At 36.8% G+C, this 11,221-nt stretch overlaps 1 protein-coding gene across 1 annotated transcript in view; it reads right to left on the bottom strand.

Annotated features, from left to right (window-relative positions):
- LOC107877810 (DNA (cytosine-5)-methyltransferase DRM2) overlaps window positions 1-9,758 on the bottom strand; it is a 17,304-nt gene extending 7,546 nt beyond the window's left edge. Inside the window, exons 1-5 of the mRNA XM_016724551.2 lie at window positions 9,394-9,758; window positions 9,161-9,301; window positions 6,902-7,001; window positions 6,766-6,809; window positions 207-359 (exon numbers count right to left, since the gene is read on the bottom strand). Coding sequence (XP_016580037.1) covers window positions 207-359; window positions 6,766-6,809; window positions 6,902-7,001; window positions 9,161-9,301; window positions 9,394-9,396 — 441 coding nt within the window. The 5' untranslated portion in view covers window positions 9,397-9,758. The remainder of the gene's footprint in view (window positions 1-206; window positions 360-6,765; window positions 6,810-6,901; window positions 7,002-9,160; window positions 9,302-9,393) is intronic.
- Between the last annotated feature and the right edge of the window lie 1,463 nt (window positions 9,759-11,221).

Consider the following 11,221-nt stretch of genomic DNA (forward strand, 5'->3'; position numbering starts at 1 on the left):
TAACTATTGGAGGTGAAGTCATGGGTGTTCAAAAGTACCATAAAACCGACATTAAATACATAAAGACGTGTTACAGCGATCAAAAAGGCGCTCAAACAGAATCACTAGATGTATATTTTGAACAAAGAGAAACCAGATAGACTCTATGCCACAGTAAAGACACTGAAAATAAAATGGAGAATGGTGTATCATTGAGGATAACGTACCATACAGAAGTCTGAGTCAGAGGACCAACTATCTTCCTCATAAACATCATCCAGAAAATTCTCATTGTAATCAGAGGAGTTATCATCAGAACTAATGCAGGGTTCCAAGTGAGGGCTAGCACTGGGCTGTTCTTCAGGAGAGTCTTCAATGGCCTGCAACATCCAAAACAAATGAAAAGTTTGATTAATAACGAAAATTTTACGCAAACAAATATTATAATTTTTCAATGGATTTTCAGAGTTCATACATGAATTAGATCTCATTGACCCTGATCCTCACCTTTGAGGGGCAATTTCATGTGGACGGGAGGGAAACATTCTGGTGCAGATATCACGATTAGATAGATTCTTGTTAAAAGCAGATTGGGATGATAGATTCATGAATATTAAACAAAATGTTCTCCCAAGAACTATCTCATCACTCCTTGGTTGATTTGCAATGTGGAAATTGGATATTTCAAGTTCGAGACATATGGCTGAGTTCAGAAGGCTTCCTCTAGTTGGTAAAAGGATAGTGGGACTCTTCTCTAGTAAGTGGATTCCCTGACTATGTACTATCCTACAAGCTGAGGCTACTGAAGCAGAAACTAAAAGAGTGGAATAGAGATCCTCTTGGCAATTAGGAGAAACAGTAGGATGATGTGATGAGAAGACTGCAGATGCTTGAACAGAGAAAAGGGAGTTCACTGGAGATCAGTTAGTAGAGAAGACTAGACGAGATTCTCTGGAGGCAAAAATCCAGATTATTATAGGCTTGAAGGCTAACGATAAGAACACCAGATTTTTTTCATAAAATTGTTAATGTTGGTAACAGATGCAACACGCTTGACAAGGATGAAATAATTGAACAGGAAGGCATCAAAAACGAGATCGTGAACATTTATAAAAATCTGTAAATAGAAACTGAAATTAGAGGTCATCAATCAGATTTCAGAACTGAGTGTCCCAGAAACACTGTTGTGGAAAGAGAACGGTTGCAAGGACCTTTCTCACATGAAGAAGTAGAAGAGGTGTAAAAAGTCGTGTAGGATAATAGGCTCCTTGCCCAGTTTCAATATAGCTTTCTATATCATTGCTGGTCAGTGATAAAGAACGCCAGATTTTTCCATAAAATTGCTAATGCTAATAGGAGATACAACACGTTTGACAAGCTAAAAATCAACGATGAAATAATTGAAGCTCGGGAGGGTATCAAAAAGGAGATTGTGATGTTTTACAAAAAACTTTTCAAAGAAACTGAAAATTGGAGGCCATAATTCAGAGCAGAGTCTCCAAGAATCACAATTAAGGAAAATGAATGGTTGCAAAAACATTTCTCTCTGGAAGATGTAGAAGAGGTTATAAGAAGTTGTAAAGGATAAAAGGAATCCGGCCCAGATGGTTTCAATATGGCTTTCTATAAACATTGCTGGTCAGTAAAAAAGTAGACATACTAAGCTATCTATCTTTTCCAACACAGAAAGGGTAGTAGAGAATTTCAATACTTCCCTCATTTCTCTCAACCAAAAAATGCAGGTGCACAGCCACTGAACTTCAGGCCAATTAGCTTAAAGGGCAGCTTCTACAAAATAATTTGTCAAGTTGTTGCCAGAAGGGCTGTAAACAATAATGAAGAAGCTGGTGGCCAACAAACAAATCACCTTAACAAACTGCAGATGTTATACTTAATGCAAATGAGTGTTTAGATGAAAGGAAGATGCAAAGAGAAACAGATATATTGTGTAAGCTTAACACAGAAAAGGCATATGACCACGTAAAGTGGGCATATTTGCTAAACTTGTTGAGGAAGAGGGTTTGGGGGGAGGGTGGATAAGATTTTGTATATCCACAGTTACTATCTCAATCATCATAAATGGAGCTCCGGTAGATTTAGTCCCAACTCAAAGAGAATCAAGGCAAGTGTATCAGCTGACACCTTTTCTCTTCATTTTGGGTATGGAAGGTTAAAGCAGAATGATATGCAAAGCAATGTCTTTAATTGGATAGGAGGTCTTCAGGTGGGGTCAGAATGCAAGGAAGAGTGGAAATATCCCACATTTTAAATGCTGATGATACCCTTATTCTCTGTGGGCCTGGAAAAAAAAAGAAGGTAAAATGGGATATTTAAAGGTGATGCTTATAAACTTTGAGGCTGCCTCTGGACTAAAAATAAGTTTATTAAAGAGATATTCGCTATGTACCCAGTAAACAAGGTACAAGATGTAAAAAATTTGGCTGATTTCTTGGGATATCAGGTAGGTACGCCGACCACTTGTATGGGAATCCTTTGGGGCTAAATTCAAGAGACACTCAATTTAGGAGAAGAGTTCATTGAAAAGTTTGGAAGGAAACTCGCAGTCTGGAAAAGACTAGTGGGAAAGTAACTCTAACAAAGCACACAATAGTGTGCTTCATTCATTACCTACCTATTTGATTCTTTCCAATGCCAGCAAAGGTGAGACAAACACTGGACAAAATTAGGAATTTCTTGTGGGATGGAAACAAAAGGGCAGCCCGGTGCACTAAAGCTCCCGCTATGCGTCGGGTCAGGGGAAGGGCCCCACCACAAGGATGTATTGTACGCAGTCTTACCTTGCATTTCTGCCAAAGGTTGTTACCAAGACTTGAACTCGTGACCTCCTGGTCACATGGCAACAACTTTACAAGTTACTCCAAGGCTCCCCCCTTTCTCTTGTGGGATGGAAACAAAGAATGAAAAACATTAGACCTAGTAAAATGGGAAACTGTGCTGCTGAACAAAGAGGAGGGAGGATTGGATAGTAGGAATTTGAAGATGCATAATGAAAGACGACTCATGAAGTGATTGTGGAGACATGGAAGGGAAGAAGCCAGGTTAGGAGAAAGGTGATTTCCACAACATGGGGTCAAACAGAATGGTGCTCCAATCCGATCAACTCTCCACATGGTTTGAGACTTTGGAAACACATTAACAGCCTATAGCCAAACTTTGAACACGTGGAAATCAAAGTGAGAGATAGCAGAAGAACGGTCACACCCCTCTTAGACTTAAATATGCTAACTTGCATAAATTTGTGCGGATGCAGGGATTACAGTATTTGATTGAAGAAACAATATGGTGGTTCCTTAACTTAAGAAGGGACTGTTTTCGACTGGGAAGTTCCAAGGATGATTACTTTTGCAAGAATCTGAACAAGTGTCAATTAAACCAGAAGAAACATATTCTCTAACCTGGATAGAGCAGAAAAGCGTGAAGTTCTCAGTAAAGTCATGCCACATGAGGCTGAATAAGAGAAACAAATGCAATTTTAACTAGCCAGGGAAGAAGATATGGAAGACACAAGCACCTTATGAAGTTGCTTGCTTTATGTGGGAGGTAGCACATGATGCTTGTTTGACTCAATACAATCATCGTCTTTTTTTAGAATGGTAAACGTTACTATTATATATCCACAGGAATACTACATGAAAGTGTAGTCCCCCTTCACAAAAAGTGTTACTGTACAAAATCCATACATTTCTAGTTACAGCCAGTCAATAGCATTAAAAACATCCACTGAGCTATCTACCACTACTTGTTTACACCAAAAATAGTACTCCCTTCGTCCCATTTTATGTGTCGTCATTTCCTTTTTGGTCTGTCCCAGAACGAATGTTGCCTTTCCTTATTTGGTAACTATTTGAAGACACAATTCCACTTTTACCCCTATTGGTCCCACTTGTAAGGTCCCACTTAATTAAAGATAATAGTAGTACATCTTTTAATAAAGGGCAATTTGGTAAACATCACCAAGTCTTTCCTTATTTCTTAAACTCCGTGCCCGGTCAAAGTATGCCACATAAAATGGGACAGAGAGAGCAAAGGGCTAAACAGTCTGTCATAATACAATCTTTAAAAGAAGAGAATGACGATGTGCACTCTTTCTCAAAAGACTAAAATATAAAAAAAAATAAAACGTTACCTTTATCTCAAAAAAAAAAAAAAGAATGACGATATGCACCAGATGTGTCCTGTATATATAAAAAGAAAGAAGAGAATGGCAGTCACTTGTTTTTGCATTGGTCGTGGCCTAGACAGCTTTGGAGTTTGTTCATCTCCATGTTTGAGAGGTCTTGTGTGATGTTGCAGTCAGTTCAAAAATTATCATGTTGGGGTACAAAGGACAGAAGCAGACCAATAAATAAGCTTTGGAACACCATCTCTCCGTGCATATGTCTGGTAATATGGCAGGAAAGAAACTTTAGATGTTTGAGGGCAAAGAAATATTTTAGATGATGAAATATAGATGTTTACACCTGCCGGCTCTAACGTGTAATTCAGTTCGTAGAACGAAGGGTTTATCTGCAGACCGCAAACACTCTCTATACAACAAAGGTAGGCGGTAAGCACTGTGTACATCATAACTTCCCCAAACCCCACTTGTGCTACTACAAATGTTGTTGTTGTATATGACATGGACAGCATAAAATATTTCATCAGCTCACTAGAGGAGCTTTCCTTTCTTTATGTTTGTAAAAAGGCGTCTTTCAGTTTTTTTGGTAACACAAATACTAGCTTAATCCATGGCCGTTTTATTTAATAAAACTCTTAACCTTTTTCCAAAAATAATAACATAATTATACTATTTTATGCATTCTCCTATTGGAGATAGCGGGGCTTTGTTAGTATTAGAGGGTCATTATTTTGTGAAAAAAATGAATGGACAGAAGAAAATTGCCATTACAATGAAGACAAACAAAAATCAAGCATTCTTAACAGAATGCAATCTTGCTACCAGAGCTGTGAAGACCAGGTAAAGAACAATTGGCATCGTTTTATCGTACACTCAACACCTAGAATCCAATGTCCACATAGCACAATCTCTTCATGGGTCATAATAGGTCTCACCAAAAAAACCCGGACTCCCCAACACTTCGCTCTGAACAAGTTAACAAGTTTCTCTCTCTAGACCATTTTTAGCAAGTGGTGGCATATATAGGCATGACGAAAAGGGAAGGAAGAAAGATGGGAATGAATTGCACCATGCCCTCCCTCAAGCATGTTCAGGTTTATATAGTGTTTATATATAGTGTTTACGAGTAATGCCAGAAAAGAAAGGAAAGAAAGTCTGGATAATTCTTATTCTTGGAAGCAGCCAGAAATGCAAGGTAAGGCTGCGTACAATACACCCTTGTGGTGGGGCCCTTCCCCAGACACAGTGCATAGCGGTAGCTTTAGTGCACCGGGCAGCCCTTTTTTATTATATACACACGTTATCAGTTTCAAAAAAAAAAGTCTTAATTCTTATTTACACAATTATTGGAATTCCCAATCCTTCCTATATACACAAGGAATGAGTTCTTGACATATTAACAATTTCCTAGTGCTTAAGACACCCGTGCTGGAGCACACATATTGTGCTCCTAACATGTCACAAACTAAAGTCTGGAGACACAAAGTAATTTTGTAAGAATACATGTTAAATGATCATTTGAGTTCACAAAACCATCACAATGCACCCCGATTCAATCTTTTGTCAAATCAAAAAAGAATCTACTTCTATATGATTCATTCTGTCATGAAACACTGGATTCCAAGCAATGTGATTGCAGCTTGATTGTCACATATAAATCACATGGGTAATAGAATTAGGTTTGATCCCTTACATGCAATGAAGGTAGAGTTCCTGGTCTATTGGTCTGAACCACCATTAATTTTGTTTTGGAATAAGAAGAAATTGCTTTGCTTTTGCGTGAGATTGTGAAGGAAAGAAGAAATTTTTCCCGGGAAAGGAAATAGTATTTTTTTAGTTGAAACAAAAAGCAGCACTTTTGGACAACAGAGAAACTTTTTTCTTTAACAGAAAAAGATTTAGGGAGAGAATTTTCAGAGTAGGAACTCAAACCCCAACTCTTGGCTCTAATAATAGAAATTTCAAAGTAGGGACTCAAACCTTCAGCACTAATAGAAATTCAATATCAGAGGAGGGTGTCGGTCAAGTAAGAAGTTGTAGCGCCGGTAACCGAAGAGATAGTGGCACCTAATGTTAGCTGTGCACATGAACAGCGCTTGAACACTGATTTATGGGGATAGGAGTTGTGCTAGACACCAGAAGGAAGAAAAGAAGAATACATGAAGGGCTAGGCGGGCAACACATAAAGATCGGCACCATCCACCAGTTGCGGAAGCTATTTGAGGCTACACCAAGAGCTTAGAGTCACCGATACCATGTGAAGAAAAGAGAAGGAAGAGAGTTTGGGGAATGAAATGTTTGATTATTCCCTCAAGTATTTTGGGGTTCATACAATGTTTACAAGTAATCTTAAAAGGAAGGTAAATTAAGTCCTAAGAATTCCTATCCTATCTACGAAATTATAGGGATTCTAAAATTTTCCTACATACACAAGGAATGGGTTCTCGGAATATTAATAAGTTTCTAAAATCTTAACCACAGGTAACAATTAAATGAGCTGGTTGCCAAAGGAGGGTTGGATTGACAAGAATATCTTCATTCTCTTCATATAGATACCCTTTGTTACAAAATCTAAAATGAGCAGCTTGCAAACATGTTACAAAATCTAAAACAAGCATCTTGCAAACAATGAGGCAGACATCACGAACCTTTAATGTCAAAAGCGCATCCAGCACCAAATCTGAATTTTCTCCTGCAGTCCCAACAAGTCAAATAGCATAAACACTCATAATCGTAAAATCGAAATTTTAAATAGTACTTATAAAATCTCCGTAATTCAAATACCATTTTGTTCTATTGCTTTTGCAATAGAGTCTTCAGTAAATCCCATCACTACAAACTCCTGAATGAATTTAGACGGGGCAGGAACTGATGATGAGCTTGCCTTCACGCAAGAGAAGACCATATCAGTTGAGATGCAATAGTACAAACTATTTTCAAAAATTCTTTCTTTTTTGTTTCTTTCAAAAGAGATGTCCTTGACAAGAAATAACAGTAGGGTATCAACAACAACAGCATACTCAGTAGTCCCACAAGTGGGGCCTGAGGAGGGAGAGTACGCATACCTTACCCCTACCTCATAGAGATAGAGAGTCCATTTACAATAGACCCTCAGCTTAAAAAAAGCATTTTAAAAAGAAACTACAGGAACAACGGCAGTAACAACAACAACGAAATAAATCAAAATGAAGACCAATACACAACATACAAAGAAAGAATAATAATGACATCTCAACAATGCAATAACCAAAGCAGAAGAAACACAAATGCTAGCCGAAATCGAAGAACAAGAAACTACGAAAATAGTGCTAATAATACTAGCCAGAAATATGTAGTACGACCACCAAGTATTTTAAAAGAGGGGCAACCCGGTAACTAAAGCTCCCGCTATGCACAGGGTTCGGGGAAGGGCCAGACCACAAGGGCCTATTGTACCCAGCCTTTTCCTGCATTTCTGTCGGAGGCTGTTCCCATGACTTGAACCTGTGATTACTCCAAGGCTCCCATTCAATAATGAAAACCACTAGCAAGAAAACCCCTACCAATGAAAATAGTGCTAATACTCTTTCTTCGAAGGGGAGCCATGGAGTAACTGGTAAAGTTGCTGCCATGTGACCAGGAGGTCACGGGTTCAAGCCTTAGAAACAGCCTCTGGCAGAAATGCAAGTTAAGGCTGCATATAATACACCCTTGTGGTGAGGCCCTTCCCTGGACCCTGCGCATAGCAGGAGCTTTAGTGCACCGGGCTGCCCTTTTTTACTACTGGTAAGAAAAGCACAAAAACAAACGTGCTATCCAAAACCAAAGAACATGAAACTAAGAAAATAATATTAGTAAAAAAAGTAGGTATAAATACGACCACCGGGCCTACCATGTAAAAAAGCAAGAGAACCCTTAACTAAGAAAATAATGCTATTACTGCCGGTAAGAAAAGCACAAAAACACAAATGCTTATCGAAATCAAAGAACAAGAAACTACGAAAAAAAAGCAAGTACTACTAGTAACAAAGTAGGTTGAAGTAGAGACAATGGGCCTATCATGTAAGAAAGCAAGAGAGCCCTTAACTAAGAAAAATAGTACTAATACTACTAGTAAGAAGAGCACAAAAACATAAGTGCTAACCGAAATCGAAGAACAGGAAACTACGAAAACAGTGCTAATACTACTAGTAAGAAAGTAGGTATAAGTACAACCACTAAGCCTATCATGTTAGAGAGCAAGAGAACCCTCAACACGAAAATAGTGCTAATACTACTGATAAGACTAGCACAAAAACACAAGTGGTAACCGAAATTGAAGAACAATAAACTATGAAAATAATGCTAATACTACTGGTAAGAAAAGAACAAAAACACAAGTAGTAACTGAAATCGAAGAGGAAGAAACTATGAAAATGACACTAATGCTACTGGCAAGAAAAGCACAAAACCACAAGTGGTAACCGAAATCGAAGAACAAGAAACTACGAAAATTAATGCTTGTACTACTGGTAACAAAGTGGGTATAAGCACAACCACCGGGCCTATCATGTAAGAAAGCAAGAGAACCCTTGACTACAAAAATATACTGGTAAGAAAAGCACAAAAACACAAGTGCTAACCAAAATCGAAGAACAAGAAACTACGAAAATAATGCTAATACTATGGTAAGAAAGTAGGTATAAGTACAATCACCAAGCCTATCATGTAAGAAAGCAAGAGAAACTTTAACTACGAAAATAGTACCAATACTACTGGCAAAAAAACACAAATGCTAACCGAAATCGAAGAACAAGAAACTATGAAAATAGTACTAATACTACTACTAAGAAAGTAGCTATAAGTACGACCACCAAACCTATCACGTAAGAAAGAAAGACAACCCTCAACTATGAAAATAGTGCTAATACTACTCGTAAAAGATTAGGTATAAGTACGAGCACCAAACCTATTATGTAAGAAAGCAAGAGAATCCTCAACTACGAAAAATAGTGCTAATACTACTAGGTAACAAATTAGGTAGAACTACGACCACCAAACCTATCCTGAAGAGCATTTATTTACCTCCCCATGACCAGCAATAACAGCATGATATCCAGCAGTAGTAGTTGTCGAATCCCTAAATGTAGTGTCCTCAATTTCCAACTCGTCTTCAGTATCCCAGTCAATGTTGTCACTATCTTCTTCACAAAAATCCTTTTTTCCCTGCATTTATCAAAATTTCGATGAATAAAAAAGAATCATAAAGGAAGTTTGAGAAAATGCACAGTAATCGAGAAATGAGAAATTATACTTACCATTTTTGACAAGGTAAGCTTGAAAAGAAGTCCAAATTGTTCAATAGGAAGAATAATTGAGCACACTCAATCGATTCACTCTCTGATTTAGTCAAGTTGCGTGAAAGTTAGCCTAGATACCATGTAACCAGCAGTAAACACCACAAAATTAGAATGTAGAAATTAAAAATTGCTACTACAGGTAAAATCTAAAAAATAAAATGAAAAATTATCAACATAGGAAGTGACGAAGGAGGTGATTGGAGAAGAAAGAGAGGTAAAAGAAAATACAAAAGAAAAGAGGGAAAAGGTACTGTGAAGTTGGAGAAATGGCATATGGGTTCTCAGTAGAGTAATAGAGTTTTCAAAATCAGCCAATAAATTATGACTCGCCTAATTAGGTTATGTTTGAAATGAGCTAATAATTTATTTTACTGCGGTAAATTGTAAGGGTCTTTGGCATGAATTTTTTTTTTTTAAAAAAAAAATTAATTTACTTTAGTAAAAATTGTAGTATGATCAAAGAATTTTAAATATAATTTCAAATAGTATTTAAAAAAGTGAAAATAAGTAAAACTCGTTTTCAATTTTTTCACTTTCTCTTCTCTCACACAAAGTCTAAACCAACTCTAATTTATATTTTTGATCAAACATAACTCATACTTAACTCATAACTCCAACTCTAACTCCAATTTCAACTCCAAAAAATTTTAATTTTCATGATCGAACACAACTATATTTTAATATATTTAAAGTGTTCTATTTTGAATTTTTTTTTCTTCACTTAAAAATTTATTAAAATATAAAGTTAACTTAAAAAAATCACTTGAATAAATTTATATTGCCCTTCAAGCATAAGTTCTAATAATTATTGTAAGTATGGTTGATAAAGAGGATCAAAGCGGGATAAAAAGAGGCGAGATTAGGAGAACAAGGACGGGATAGGTCAGCTTTGACAAAGATCCACTTTGGACTGAGCCTTAATAGGCCGAGATAATCGGAAAGTATAAAGACTGTGAATAACAATAGAACAGACTGGTTAGAAAGCTGGATGACGGATTATGAGCCTACCAGACAGTGTTTAAGTCTCCTATTGGAGCTTCTTCATATCATTTGGTGTTTGAAAAAGCATGCCACTTGCTTATTGAACTTGACCATAAGGCATTATGAGCATTGAAGAGGTTAAATCTGGAATAGAGTATTATGAAAAAATTGAGACTTGAGTAGTTGAATAAAAAGGATATATTCTATCTTAGGGCATATAAAAGTTTACCTTTACACAAGAAGAAAATAAAATTATACCATGAATATAAGATTGAGAAGCGACACTTTATTGATAGTGATATGGTTCTGTTATTTGATTCTAAGATGAAGTTGTTTCCTGGTAAGTTAAGGTCAAGATAGAGAGGACCTTATCGAGTGGTGATGGTGTTTCCTTATGGGGCTATTCAGCTTGAAAATGACGATGGCCTAAAGTTCAAAGTAAATGACCAAAGGGTGAAACATTACCTCTGAGATGTTAATAAGGTCAAGTGATATGTGAGGTAGTTCTTGGTGAAGTTTGAGTAATCAAAAACACCTGAATTATGCCGCAACGTTAAATCAGACATTGCATTAGAGGCAATCTATGGGTTAATTGATATAGTCTAAGTAGCTAAATTAGTTACATTGTGCTACATGATAAATCAAACACTTCTTAGAAAGCAATCCAATGATATTGTACTTGTTTTTACTTTTATTTATAGGTAAATATGCTGAAAAGTGTAGAGTTAACTCACAAAAGAACATGGGAATTGGAACCAAAGCAGAAACCATGAGCTCAATAAATGACCTTTGAAAGATCCAACAA

The sequence above is a fragment of the Capsicum annuum genome, chromosome 7 (genome assembly GCF_002878395.1).
Source record: "Capsicum annuum cultivar UCD-10X-F1 chromosome 7, UCD10Xv1.1, whole genome shotgun sequence".
Taxonomy (NCBI): Eukaryota; Viridiplantae; Streptophyta; class Magnoliopsida; order Solanales; family Solanaceae; genus Capsicum; species Capsicum annuum.